This window comes from Girardinichthys multiradiatus, chromosome 7 (genome assembly GCF_021462225.1).
Source record: "Girardinichthys multiradiatus isolate DD_20200921_A chromosome 7, DD_fGirMul_XY1, whole genome shotgun sequence".
NCBI classification, from domain to species: domain Eukaryota; kingdom Metazoa; phylum Chordata; class Actinopteri; order Cyprinodontiformes; family Goodeidae; genus Girardinichthys; species Girardinichthys multiradiatus.
In genome coordinates this window covers 20,475,090-20,489,678 of record NC_061800.1, presented here as the reverse complement: position 1 = coordinate 20,489,678, position 14,589 = coordinate 20,475,090, and the positions used below count along the sequence as shown (strand labels likewise).

At 39.9% G+C, this 14,589-nt stretch overlaps 3 protein-coding genes across 4 annotated transcripts; 1 reads left to right on the top strand and 2 right to left on the bottom strand.

Moving 5' to 3' along the window:
- Positions 1 to 3,811, bottom strand: mitd1 (MIT, microtubule interacting and transport, domain containing 1). Of its 2 annotated transcripts, none has more exons than XM_047370727.1 (7): positions 3,498 to 3,811; positions 3,315 to 3,416; positions 2,364 to 2,500; positions 826 to 912; positions 622 to 737; positions 449 to 509; positions 1 to 356 (listed from the first exon to the last, which is right to left on the bottom strand). In XM_047370727.1, exons 1-7 carry the CDS (start codon positions 3,640 to 3,642, stop codon positions 261 to 263), a joined length of 744 nt encoding a protein of 247 aa, XP_047226683.1. In that variant the 5' UTR covers positions 3,643 to 3,811; the 3' UTR covers positions 1 to 260. The 2 variants fall into 2 exon arrangements, with proteins under 2 accessions (XP_047226683.1, XP_047226684.1); XM_047370728.1 differs by having other exon boundaries at positions 622 to 734.
- A 192-nt stretch (positions 3,812 to 4,003) lies between these two features.
- mrpl30 (mitochondrial ribosomal protein L30) lies at positions 4,004 to 8,152 on the top strand. Its single transcript, XM_047370731.1, has 5 exons — positions 4,004 to 4,275; positions 6,965 to 7,051; positions 7,349 to 7,495; positions 7,773 to 7,846; positions 7,963 to 8,152. Exons 1-5 carry the CDS (start codon positions 4,234 to 4,236, stop codon positions 8,093 to 8,095), a joined length of 483 nt encoding a protein of 160 aa, XP_047226687.1. The 5' UTR covers positions 4,004 to 4,233; the 3' UTR covers positions 8,096 to 8,152.
- A 544-nt stretch (positions 8,153 to 8,696) lies between these two features.
- On the bottom strand, positions 8,697 to 13,216 carry txndc9 (thioredoxin domain containing 9). Its single transcript, XM_047370729.1, has 5 exons — positions 13,126 to 13,216; positions 11,695 to 11,885; positions 10,589 to 10,707; positions 9,366 to 9,620; positions 8,697 to 9,277 (listed from the first exon to the last, which is right to left on the bottom strand). Exons 2-5 carry the CDS (start codon positions 11,863 to 11,865, stop codon positions 9,169 to 9,171), a joined length of 654 nt encoding a protein of 217 aa, XP_047226685.1. The 5' UTR covers positions 11,866 to 11,885; positions 13,126 to 13,216; the 3' UTR covers positions 8,697 to 9,168.
- Positions 13,217 to 14,589: the final 1,373 nt, after the last annotated feature.

Here is a 14,589-nt window from a genome sequence, read left to right as displayed (position 1 = left end):
TACAAGACCCATAAAAGCATCTTTAATAAATACAACCACAGTTACAGCAGAGAATAACAGGCATAAAAAAAAGATTTATTGGTCCAGTCCGCTTTGGCTATGAAACTCCAGAGCAAGAACAACTTCTACATCCCAACTCTGCATGAGGGGCTGTATGTTAAGGCGAAATTTAAAAAAAACATTGCAGATGTATTACTTTTTAGGTTCTGACGTCAATCTCCGGAGTTGGAGGACAATGTTCCTTTAGAGCAGGATGAATCTCATAGAGTTTTTGTGTGTTTTGTGTGGAAAATGTCTACAGAGGTCTCTTGGCAGCGTCTGAGGTCATAGTCACAATATCCGATAGAGAACCGGCCCTGTTGGACACAACAATCAGAACTTAACATCTGGAGAATATCAGAAAAAAAAAAGAGGAATTATTACTTATAGCATGAAGCTGCAGTCTCACCTGTGGCTTTTTGAAGTAGTCCAACCCTCTTCCGATTTTTATGATCCAACCATTGTCCAACCTACGAGTAAATCCAAAAATAGTAATTCCTCGAACACAAAAAACATTTTTTTACACACTAATTTCAAACTGAAAGCAAATAAGTAAGAACAACATGTAGGTGAAGGATATACCTGATCTCCCTGTCATGGATGGTGGAGGAGTACTGCACATCCAAAGTCACCCCCTGACCACCCAGACTGTCTCTCAGCTCGGACAGAGCGCTGCTCTGCTGGGTTTTATCAGCCTGCTGGACACAACAATCCGTCAGCAGCACGAACATCTGTGGCTGCTAGACACTCATCACACAACGTCACCTCATTATTTAGGTAACCTACTTCATCCTGTGATGTGAGGAGGTGGATCCTTTTCACCTTGCTGCACAATTTTAGCAACATCTCACAGAACCGCAGGAAGTTGTACAACTGGTGGAGAGGAGAGGTGCTGGTTTAATTTACAGCATGTATGGGCTGAGAGGAGACTTCAAGCTATTCAGTAGTATGGAGTCTAACTCAAACCAAAGGTGAAAGGTGGGCGGAATACGATTCATAGGATTTAAAAATAACTCTGTGTTCAGAGCTGAGTAGGAAAATCAATTTTCTGGAAAAATAAATAAATAAAACATTAAAAATGTTTAAAGAACCTTCAAAAAGTCAACAAAAGAAATAGAATCCAACCTTTAACTTTGGTACATCGATTCGCAGCGAAAAAACTAAATCTCATTTTATTTATTTTTACACAATTAATGGTTCCACAATTTTTTGAGCCGCAATCAATCCACAATCCAGATAAACAAATGTAACAGATTTTTTTTTTTTTTACTTTATTGTAGTTTCTAGGAACTTTAATTAGTTGTCAAAAACTTTGTTTTTTGTGTCCCTTTCTCATAGCAACTAAGACAAGAGGACATACCATTCAAATAAGGCAGATGTTCGTTGATTTTATAAATTAAAATAATACTGCAAGAAAAAAGCTGCTCGCCTAAATTTACCCATATTTACAGTCAGAACAAGAGTCAAAAAGCTTAAAGGTTCTGGAACTGTAACAAAGTCTTTCAACAAGATAATGATCCTAACATCTACCCAAGGTTAGGGTTAGGATCCCCCAGACCTCAAACCTTCGGTAAGCCAGCGGAATGAGCTGAAGAGAAGAGATCTAGAGAGCTTGTGTTAAGAATTGCCAGTGGCTTGTTTTTCTGTATGCTCCAACTTTGTGGAATTTTACAGGAGAAGACTAAGTGCTGTACAAGTTTTATTAGGCGATTATGATGCTACAATAAATTCGAAATTTATTCCAATGTTTTTCACACATCTTTACCAGCGGTGCCAATAGGTGTGGAAGGTGATATTTTAATAAACTGTCAACCTTCTTAAAAACTGACCTAAAGTCTAACAATCACATCAAATGTGTATTACAAGGAATCCGTAGGGCTGTACAATATCAGGAAAAACATGCATTTGTAATACTAATACTGAATATGAGATGATGACATTGATGATGATTAGCCAACATTTTCCTGACTCTTTTCTATACTTTCCTTTATCACAATCCCCACCAATCGTAGTCAGTTTTAGCATCTTTAGCGCCTAAAATATGGTTCCAGGGTGGGCATTAATGGGAATTAAAGTCCCTCCAACAGGTTAAATATACTATTGCAGAGCAGAATTTGCATGCATGCCAATGCACCAAACTTTGTTTCTTTTAAAACATTGTATTGCAATCCAAGAAAAATTAAAATTAATCACTTAGGATGACTAATTATCAGAATACACATATAAGAAGCTGTTCTTTGAGCAAGGTTTAATATGAAGGAATCATACAGAGTTTAAAATGCAGCAGGCAGAAGCCAACACAGGGACAGAAACAGGGATCACACCTGGTGGGTATGACGTATGTATGGATCCTCCACCCAAACCTCTGAGAGAGCGCTGCTGATGTATGGTTTAAACAGAGCCTCATAGCTGAAGCCTGTGGCATCCTCTGGGATCTTTATCTGCTCGTGATATTTACCATCTGTCAGGAAAAAGCATAAACTATAGTGCCTTGCAAAACTATTCCCACTTTTCCACATTTTGTGTTGTTACAACCACAAACTTCAAGGTATTTTTATAGAAATCTGTGTGATAGACCAACCAAATTATTGAGAAGCGAAAAAATATATATTCACAAGATTTATTTTAATTTTTTTATTCATCCCTCTGTTTAATTAAATCTCAGCCTAAATGCAGCTGTTCTGTGAAGGCCTCAGAGGTTTGTTAGAGAACAATAGAGAACAAACAGCATCATGAAGACCAAGGAACACTGCTGACAGGTCAGGGAGAACGTTGTTGAAAAGTTTAATGCGGAGTGAGATTATAAAACAATATCTCAAACTTTGGACACCTCACAGAAGATCTGTTCAATCATTATCTGAAAATGGAAAAACTACGACCCGACTGCATGTCTAACAAGACATGGCCATCCACACAAACTGACTGGGCCGGGCAAGGAGAGCATTATTTTAGAGAACCTGCAATGAGGCCTGTGGTAACTCTGGAGGAGTTGCAAAGGTCCGCAGCTCAGGTTGGAAAATCTTTTATTAGGACAACTAATTAGTAGTGTGCTTCACAAATTTGGCCTCTAGGTAGTGGTGACAAGAAAGCAATTTTTAGAAAATGCCATATAAAGTATCCATTGCAGTTTGCCAGAAGGCATGTAGGGACACAGCAAACGTAAAACTTGTGCTTGTATTAAAGTTGTAATTCAACTAGTTGGAAGGACGTTTAAAGAGTTTGGATAGTTCTGGAAGGCACGTCACATTGGACCCTTCAGCGTTAAATGACTGTACCTTCTTTCATCTGGTTCACATGAGCTTTGATTTGCTCTGCTCTGTCCATGTAGCCCTTGATCTTCTCCCTGTAGTGTCCTCTCTTTGACTCATCCTTTAAAGCTGTTAAAACCGCAAACAAATGTTAACTGGGGGGTTGTAAATTTTAGGGTCGTAACGTTTATATCAGGAATAATCGGATACCTTTCAGCACGTCTATGAGTAGCTGGATCCCCTCCTGGTAGCAGACTAGAGAGTCTTGAAAGCGGCCGCTCTGGTCCAGCTCCACGGCCCGTTTCAGGACGGACACGGCCGAAGCCTCCATGCCGGACACATGGTTGTCTGTCATTTTCCTTTATGCTTTTTTTCCTTTAAATAGTTATACTATATTATTGCTCGTTCATTGTTCATTTGTAATAGAAAAACACCTGAACAAAAAGTTGAAGGCAACCTACATGTTGACAGCTACCTAAGTGTTTCTGCAAAAGAAATCCCCAGGAAAACATAACGGCTCATTTGTCAGTTTACGATAAGCAGATGAGACCGAGTTTTAAAAATACTTGTAAAAAATGCTAATTTATTTAATAGATTTTTTTTTATGTTAATCTCACATTTTAACTACAAAAAAAATATGTTTTTAATAAATAAAGAAATTAGTATTTTCCCACCGGTGCAGTTTAGATGTAACTCCACGTTTCCGGTTAGCTTGAGCTAAAAGTAAACTCAGGACAAACGTGATTAGCTTTTTTGTGTTATTTTATTTTCTCATACAGATGTTTCGGTGGTAAATTTAGTGACTATTGTTAAAAATTAAGCCCTTCGTTGTTACCTTTTAATTGCGATCTAAATATTAGTCATTTTGTTCCGATTTAGCCATCAGTTGCGTTGTAACCTTGGCGTTTCTGCGCCGGAGGAGCATCTTGTGTCTCACAAATTCAACATGTCAGCTGTGTGTCGCACTGTGAGCTTTCTGACAATTAACGTAAGTGTATTTTTTATTTTTTTATTCTGATTCTGTCTATCCGAGTTTAGAAATCAGATGTCGCTGTTTGCTATCCTGGAAATAATCGTGATGCTTATGGATCTCCCTCAACTATTATTATTATTTATATAGTTTTTTTCTGTTTATGTCAGCACAGAAGGGTTTACACATGATTACACAATAAGGGGTTATAAATAAAAAGAGTTTTGGGAACATTAAATGGTCATATCTTACGTATATATATTTTTTTCTTCTTTTTAAAATATTTTAAATTACACCATATTTCTGTAGATAGATCTATTCTCTGTTTGGACCAGTCGACTCTTATGGAATATGACAGATTATGAGCCCTGATCAAACCAAAATAACTTCTACTGGTACATAATTAATCTTATCAAAAAAAGGTTTCTCACAGAAAACGTATAAATGAACAGTTGTCAAAATGGGTACGAAACGCCGTCAAGGTAGGCATGAGTCTTGATCGGTACGAAATCTCCTGTGTTGGTAAACAGCTCTTCTTTGTGACAGAAAAATTGGGCACAAAATGACCAACTTTGCAAGGGAACGAAACGGCCAAGAGGTCCAGCACCCATTTAAGGGGGACAACTGTTCATGCCCACTCTCAGACCTGGGAGGAAATTACAGTCATCAAATAATCCAACATTGTATTTCACAGAAATTCATTTTAGCATTCAGGGGACTGATTAGGATGCCTCATTGGCCCTTTGGAGAGGTATTTTGGGCATACCCCACTGGGAGTAAACCCCCTGGCACAGCCAGAACTTGCAGGAGAGATTCATACATCCACTTCTGCTTTCATGGAAAAAAGCAAATACAACTGTTACTGGGAAACACAACCCCCTACATGTCCTATTAGTTGTATACTTGCCCTGTTTATTAAAATTGTCTGCAATGGTCCAAATAAATAAGGAAATACAAGTGATGGGAACCCCTGTACTGTACAGGTCCTTCTCAAAATATTAGCATATTGTGATAAAGTTCATTATTTTCCATAATGTCATGATGAAAATTTAACATTCATATATTTTAGATTCATTGCACACTAACTGAAATATTTCAGGTCTTTTATTGTCTTAATACGGATGATTTTGGCATACAGCTCATGAAAACCCAAAATTCCTATCTCACAAAATTTGCATATTTCATCCGACCAATAAAAGAAAAGCGTTTTTAATACAAAAAACGTCAACCTTCAAATAATCATGTACAGTTATGCACTCAATACTTGGTCGGGAATCCTTTTGCAGAAATGACTGCTTCAATGCGGCGTGGCATGGAGGCAATCAGCCTGTGGCACTGCTGAGGTCTTATGGAGGCCCAGGATGCTTCGATAGCGGCCTTTAGCTCATCCAGAGTGTTGGGTCTTGAGTCTCTCAATGTTCTCTTCACAATATCCCACAGATTCTCTATGGGGTTCAGGTCAGGAGAGTTGGCAGGCCAATTGAGCACAGTGATACCATGGTCAGTAAACCATTTACCAGTGGTTTTGGCACTGTGAGCAGGTGCCAGGTCGTGCTGAAAAATGAAATCTTCATCTCCATAAAGCTTTTCAGCAGATGGAAGCATGAAGTGCTCCAAAATCTCCTGATAGCTAGCTGCATTGACCCTGCCCTTGATAAAACACAGTGGACCAACACCAGCAGCTGACACGGCAACCCAGACCATCACTGACTGTGGGTACTTGACACTGGACTTCTGGCATTTTGGCATTTCCTTCTCCCCAGTCTTCCTCCAGACTCTGGTACCTTGATTTCTGAATGACATGCAGAATTTGCTTTCATCCAAAAAAAGTACTTTGGACCACTGAGCAACAGTCCAGTGCTGCTTCTCTGTAGCCCAGGTCAGGCGCTTCTGCCGCTGTTTCTGGTTCAAAAGTGGCTTGACCTGGGGAATGCGGCACCTGTAGCCCATTTCCTGCACACGCCTGTGCACGGTGGCTCTGGATGTTTCTACTCCAGACTCAGTCCACTGCTTCCGCAGGTCCCCCAAGGTCTGGAATCGGCCCTTCTCCACAATCTTCCTCAGGGTCCGGTCACCTCTTCTCGTTGTGCAGCGTTTTCTGCCACACTTTTTCCTTCCCACAGACTTCCCACTGAGGTGCCTTGATACAGCACTCTGGGAACAGCCTATTCGTTCAGAAATTTCTTGCTTGAGGGTGTCAATAGTGGCCTTCTGGACAGCAGTCAGGTCGGCAGTCTTACCCATGATTGGGGCTTTGAGTGATGAACCAGGCTGGGAGTTTTAAAGGCCTCAGGAATCTTTTGCAGGTGTTTAGAGTTAACTTGTTGATTCAGATGATTAGGTTCATAGCTCGTTTAGAGACCCTTTTAATAATATGCTAATTTTGTGAGATAGGAATTTTGGGTTTTCATGAGCTGTATGCCACAATCATCCGTATTAAGACAATAAAAGACCTGAAATATTTCAGTTAGTGTGCAATGAATCTAAAATATATGAATGTTAAATTTTCATCATGACATTATGGAAAATAATGAACTTTATCACAATATGCTAATATTTTGAGAAGGACCTGTATATGGATGATAATCTCATGTAGCAGAAACTTGTCCTGTGGAGCACTTTTGACAAAATCTTCCGCATCAGAAAAGGGACCTCCCTCTTAGCTCACATTGGTATAATACAATTTGTATTTAATCTTATGTTACAGACCCTGAAAGAAGCAACAGTTTTATCATCTTGTGGGTGGTTTGTGTCTGCACGCAGCAAATTTTCCAAAGCAAGAATCCCAAAAGAGGTAAGAATTAACACCACAAAAAAAAGCTAAATGTTCTCACCCTGTCACTTTGTGGTGGTAATAATTACATTAAAAAAAACTACAGTTTTTTTGGTCTAAAATTTTAATCATCATTAGAATAAAATATGAAATAGAAAACTTTTTTTATTTTAATATTTATTATTCGAATGACTTTTTATATTGATATTTAAAAATTTTCAGTGCTTGTCTCACTTGCCCCAAAACCAACCGGATAACGTGTCTTCTGCTGCTCGTTTGTCAATCGTGAGAACTTAAATATTTCTTCCCATTTAACAGCTTTTTAATGAGAGGTCAAAAGAGCATGAGAAGTATGGGGGCGATCCGGAGCAACCTCACAAACTGCATATAGTGACCCGGGTCAAAAGTGCGATCAGAAGGCCCTACTGGGAGAAGGAGATGGTGAAATGCCTTGGACTTCAAAAGGTACTGTAACTGTCATATCTAAAACTAGCAGGTAGGAAGGTTGCACATGTGGATCAAGTCCAGACTGAACATCTCCATGGCATTTATGTTTACTTATCAATATAAGATCATAAACTCCAACTATTTATTATTAACAGCTGGCAGACTAACCGCCTAGGAGCACGATAAGCACACAGTGTGTCAACATATCCCTTAAGCTTTCATAACTATAAATAACAGTGTAGTATAATGCATATACAATGTACTGATTTTCTCTTTTTCTCTCTCTTTCCCTTAGGCCCACCAGCCTGTAATCCATAAAAACACACATTCAGTTAATAACCAACTGAAGTTTATCAAACACCTTGTAAGGTAAGATTACTGGAAAATGCAAAGTAACACTAAGCCTTCTGTTAGCTTCATTATAAAGTTATAAATGTATGATTGCGACTTCTCTCCCATCTTTTCCATTTTCCTGATGCATGAAGGATACAGCCACTGAAAACTCCACATGGGCTCCCTGCTGAGGAGGACATGGCCGACACGTACATCAACACCAAAGGAGAGCTGATTGTGCGTCGCCTTCTCCGACCTGTCGACCACAAGGCTGTAGAGTCTTAATTCTGCTCTGTGATGTTTGTTCAAATTCCAGCTGTTAATATTAAAAAATAAGATAGATTCCTGTCTTGTTCTTTTCTAAGGTGTCCTTTGATCTTGCATGAAATAAGAGTACAGAGATCAGATTACTTTGAAATCTTTCAGCAAATCTGACCTGAAACAGAAATGCCCAGTTTAAAACTATAGGTGCATCTGAATAGGTCAGAATATGATTGAAAAGTTTGGTTTTTTATATAGGTTCATTACACACGTTTCAAGTGTTTAATTTGGAAAACGATAGGTTACAACGAATGGTGGAGAAGACTGCTTACTTGATAGATGTCCAGCAGTCACGACACCCTTCACAAAGAGGCTCGTTGTTAAAGAAGCGGAGTGTTGACATACTGCTGTGTTCAAGCATAATGGAAAGTTGAGTGGAAGGAAAAATGGTAGAAAGTCCACTGCAAAAGGAATGTTCTTTGCTTGGTGTTTTCACGCCTACATCTATTCTTCATGCAAAATAAATCAAGTTTTTCCCCAGTCTGCGTCTCCACCCTGTCAAATTACATACTATGGACCCTATTTATAAAGAATTGTACCAAAAAAGAAAATCACAGAAGCAAAGTGAAATTCTTCCACTGCTTTTTATTACGCCAGTATGTAAGTTAAACTCTTTGCTACAAGGTCATGTCATGTAAAAATGTATTGTGATGCTAAAAACCGAACACATTTGATCTTGACACCCGCAAACATCACAGGCTCTCTTCTAACACAACACTCCACATAAAAACAATGAACCAAACAAGCCTGTGATTTAAAGAGAAGGCTTGAAGTTTTTAGGCCGTGAAAAGACAGAATAAAAACATAAACAGTGAATTTCATATAGTGTGATTTCTTGCTCAAGGATATAATCTGACAAATATTAAAACGGCTTTCATTAAATAAAACTTGAAATTGGACCAAAAGAAAGAATCACATCTTTTAATTTGTACAAAGAAACGAATGAACGATGAGAGGTAAAAATTAAAGAGGGCGGTCTGCTGAGCATATTAGTGAGGTAGCCTTGAGAGAGAAAACCAGCCGCGTCTGAAAGCTTTTCAGTCGGAGTCGGAGTCGTAACCTTGGCCTCTGATGGTTTTCTTCTCCACTTTAGTGAACTTTGAACCAGGCTTTTGTGTTCCTGTTGGTGGCTCCATCAGGTTACCGCTACAAAAACAAAACAGGCAGGTTGACATTAAAATGAATGGGATTCTTCATTCCTGAAATCTTACAGTGACTTCTCTGTAGGTTTCACCTGTAGTTGATCACATCTGCGCGTCCAAGTCTCCATTCAAGCATCTCAGTGGAAAATTCATCTGTGTTGCCCAGATCTGTGAATCCAACTACATAATCCTTTGTTTTTCCATCTAAAAGCAAAGCCAGTGTAGGAATAACTTTGATGCGCAGCCTCTCCGACAGAAACGGGGCCTTTTCTGCGTTCAGTTTGATGAACTTGGTTTCAACATGCTTCTTTGCCAAGATAGCCAGGTGTTTGTCCAGGACCTGACATCTACAAGACACAAAATAAGGAGGACAGAATGGCAAATTATTTTATTATCAATGCAGCAAGAATAAACCTTTGAATTTTGACCAAATGTTTCTTTTTAATCTGAGCTGAGAAGTAAAACTGACATGTTTAGTTTCAGTCCGTATTGAACTAGATTTTTTTCTTTATCATCTTGATTAAACTGTTAGATTTTCCATGTTGACGCTTTTAATAAACAAACCTGTGAGGAATCTCTTACTTATGAGTCCAGTTAAAACACTCCCCACCAAAGCACTGTAAAGCATCTTTAGCATTATGCTGTTGACATCAAATAAAAGCAGCTTTTTCAGTAAATAAACTGTTTGCGTTCCCTTTATCTGATTAAGCTCTATGTGTTTGTCCCACTTCAGTTTGTTATCTAGAACCACCCAGAGATACTCACACTCATTACCAGTCTTCATTGGAGGCCCTCTAATAATTGTCACACTTGCGGACGTGACAATCTGGTTCTGTCTAAAATTGATCAACATCTATGTTGGGACTTCTCACACCATTTTAGAAACTCATCCAACACCGGACCATGTTTTCACTCATTTTATATTTTAAATGTCTTCATTCAGAGCAAAGCAAAACAGAAGTCAAATTCCTTGATTTCGTTCACAAACTTTGCAAATAAAGCTGATTCTTCTGTTCTAGAGAAGGTTGACCAGGGCTGCATCAGCAGCAAACCTGATTAGGTACCTACCAGGACGGCCACTGGTTCAGCTGACAGTATACAGAATAAATAACAAGCACCTTGGGGGCTGCCTTCATTGGTGATGATTTTATCAGAAAAGATAGTGCCCAGCTTCACTCGCTGTACTCTCTGATAAAGAAAGTAGCTGATGTTTGATACGACAGCTATTAGCCAACACTGCGGTAAAACAATAAACGTCCATAAAGGTCAAATGTTTGTAATATGCTGATGATTCCTGAGGTATGTATGGATTTACCTGAAGGTTGAATTTCTGTAAAAGTGGCAGACAACATTCTTGCTCTCCTTCACTTCGCCAAAAAAGTCTCTCTCACTGGAGATTTCTCTGTACTCCCCATGGCCTTTGGACAGCCATTCCTTCAAAGCAGAAAATACAGGACAGGAAATAAGAAAGTCTGTTAGTTTTAAGTGTGGTGACACACCAATATCACTTTCCTAGGCTGAATAAGAAAGATACGTCTCAGTGTAGTAAACATACATATTTTTTAAAGATTTCTCTGGGGTTTCCTATCATGAATTTTAATCACACAACTGTAGGTCATTCTTATTTTCTACATTTTGGCGACCGTGGCGATGGTGGCAGGGGTTCGCCTTGTAACTGCTGGGTTGCCGGTTCGAGCCTCCGCGATGTCTGTTTCAGTCGTTGCATCCTCGGGCAAGATACTTCATCCGCCTTGCCTGCTGATGGTGGTCAGAGGGCTCGGTGGCGCCTGTGTATGGCAGCCTCACTTCTGTCAGTCTGCCCCAGGGCAGCTGTGGCTACAATGTAGCTCACCACTGGGAATGTGTGTATGACTGACTGTAGTGTGAAGCGCTTTGGGGGTCTCTGGGGACTTGATAAAGCGCTATACAAGTGCAGGCCATTTACCATTTGACAGTAAATCAAGAGCCTTCACCAGATTATAACGGTATCTCTCACCACGTTTAAACTATGCTTTGATTTCCATCGATCATCGAGCCACAGTTGCTGTCTTAACCTGAAACATCTGTGCCATTTATGCAGTTTATACTTCCGGTCACGTGTCTCTGTTTCTGAATGGTTTTAAGTGCCTCTAGCTTCCTTCAAATAATTACAGCCTCCATTTCCTCTACGTCTCTTAAACTCGCATTCACAAGCTGCACCTGCATCATTAGGACTTCAGACAAGCAATTGTTCCTTCTAATAATGAAGCATCTGTCTGGCATTTATGCATCAAAAATGATAAAATGTTAAAATCCCGCAGCGGCTGATACCGTAGCTCTGCTGACAGGAAACAGTAGTTCAGTATCAGACTGGCAAAATAATGAATCCTAATAACTGATGATGTTAACAAGTAAGATTTATCTAGGTGGGCTAAATCTCACCTGCTTTTGCTTCTGTGCTTTTTTAAGTGCCTCCAACCGCCTCTCCTTCAGCCTCTCCAGATCATCGTCGTCCATATCATTCAGTTTGCTTAACTGCGCATCCACCTGCTCCTCTACAGCCTTCGCTGTTTGCTCCATCACCTTGTTGATGATTTCAACGGGATTGGCCATGGCTGCCAGTGTCAAAAACTCTGAATTTAAAGAGGAGGAAAGGACAAGTAGAGTAAACTGAGACACGCCAACGTTGTACGATTACGCCTGGGGTGGTAAGCAAGTGACTGAAGGAGGATTGACCCTTTCCTGACACATTGCTGCACACTGCCAATCAGCTGGTTGAAAGAAATCCAACTACACATTTCATTTGCTGATAAGAAACATTTCCATTTGTGTAAATCAAGGCAGGTTTTGGTGTAGAAACTAAGGCAGCAAACAGCCCAACTAATGGTTAAGCTAGAAATCAGCTATAAGTACAAAACACTAAATATACTATACTAGTGAAAAGAGAAGAAACTACGAAGCTGATAGCACTTGAAGGTGCTTTTTGGAATGTCAGCATTCACTGCAGGGGTTCTTATTTCATTTTCATTTCATCAATATCACCAGACCTTGGGGAAACTGAACAAATTATTCAATAAAATGCATTTAAAGGGCAGCCGGAAGCTAGACTTGCACTCATCAAACTAAAAGTGTAGCATAATGATCTACAGTGAGATCCAGGGATATTTCCTGCTGTTTTTCTAATATTCCTCTGTTATTTGAATTGATGCGCAATCAATTGGGATGTTTTAATTTTTCAATACATACTGCAAAAGTTTGGAACCATTGTGTGGCCAAATAAACAGCTGGTCCCAAGAAGACAATGTTTAAATTGTTTAAATTGACCGTTCCTTTGATTAAAAGCGCCAGACAAAGAGATAACTTGTCCACCAGACTGCGTCTGTCTCACATTGAACTCCTTAAAACACTGTTCAAAATGTCTAGAATTGTATTCATCTGCGCAGGTCAAAAGAAAAACATGTACATCTTTCAGAAGCAGTGAATCTCACAAACCTGCAGCTAACAAAGCAAAGGTAACCACAGGACACGCCTTGTTTTCACTGTAGTGTGTGTGAAGTCTATACAATTATCCATGACGCTGATTTACTGGTTTTAAATAAAAGGCGAACTCTGAGCGTCATTATAAAAAAGCATATTAGGACAGTCCTACAAATTTTAGCCAGCTATCACAAATGCAAAACATACACGAAGCTCGTAATACATACCACTATTTACGCTACATTTGCTTGCTAAGCTAGCTAGCTGACGCTACCTTCTCCATATAACTTACATATTACATACTTAAAAAAGGTTAGAGTTTAGAGCGATAATATCTTCAGTAACGTGCTCAGCAGAAATAGACATTTACAATATAATAACTAAACAAAACATTACCAGATAGAAAAACTGGTAGATGATCAACTTAAGTTCGTGCGTGAAACAGCCACAACGGATATGACGTCAAAGTGGGCCCAGTCGATCTCACGCAAATCTCTTCCGGGTATTTTACAAAATAAAATGTTTATTTTAAGAGACCAGTGAAATGTATTGAATATTTCAGCTACAATACTGCAGACCAGATGGCTCTGCAGAGGATAAACTGGAACCAAAACATGACCTCCTGTTCCCTTTTGATTTTTTTTTATGTTATGATTTTTAGTGATATGGACTAATTTATGCCTGAAATAAAGGTTATATATACAGGGGTTGGACAATAAAACTGAAACACCTGGTTTTAGACCACAATAATTTATTAGTAGGGTGTAGGGCCTCCTTTTGCAGCCAATACAGCATCAATTGGTCTTGGGAATGACATATACAAGTCCTGCACAGTGGTCAGAGGGATTTTAAGCCATTCTTCTTGCAGGATAGTGGCCAGGTCACTACGTGATACTGGTGGAGGAAAACGTTTCCTGACTCGCTCCTCCAAAACACCCCAAAGTGGCTCAATAATATTTAGATCTGGTGACTGTGCAGGCCATGGGAGATGTTCAACTTCACTTTCATGTTCATCAAACCAATCTTTCACCAGTCTTGCTGTGTGTATTGGTGGATTGTCATCTTGATACATGGCAACTCCTTCAGGATACAATGTTTGAACCATTGGATGCACATGGTCCTCAAGAATGGTTCGGTAGTCCTTGGCAGTGACGCGCCCATCTAGCACAAGTATTGGGCCAAGGGAATGCCATGATATGGCAGCCCAAACCATCACTGATTCACCCCCATGCTTCACTCTGGGCATGCAACAGTCTGGGTGGTACGCTTCTTTGGGGCTTCTCCACACCGTAACTCTCTCGGATGTGGGGAAAACAGTAAAGGTGGACTCATCAGAGAACAATACATGTTTCACATTGTCCACAGCCCAAGATTTGCGCTCCTTGCACCATTGAAACCAACATTTGGCATTGGCATGAGTGACCAAAGGTTTGGCTATAGCAGCCCGGCCGTGTATATTGACCCTGTGGAGCTCCCGACGGACAGTTCTGGTGGAAACAGGAGAGTTGAGGTGCACATTTAATTCTGCCGTGATTTGGGCCGCCGTGGTTTTATGTGTTTTGGATACAATCTGGGTTAGCACCCGAACATCCCTTTCAGACAGCTTCCTCTTGCGTCCACAGTTAATCCTGTTGGATGTGGTTTGTCCTTCTTGGTGGTATGCTGACATTACCCTGGATACCGTGGCTCTTGATACATCACAAAGACTTGCTGTCTTGGTCACAGATGCGCCAGCAAGACGTGCACCAACAATTTGTCCTCTTTTGAACTCTGGTATGTCACCCATAATGTTGTGTGCATTTCAATATTTTGAGCAAAACTGTGCTCTTACCCTGCTAATTGAACCTTCACACTCTGCTC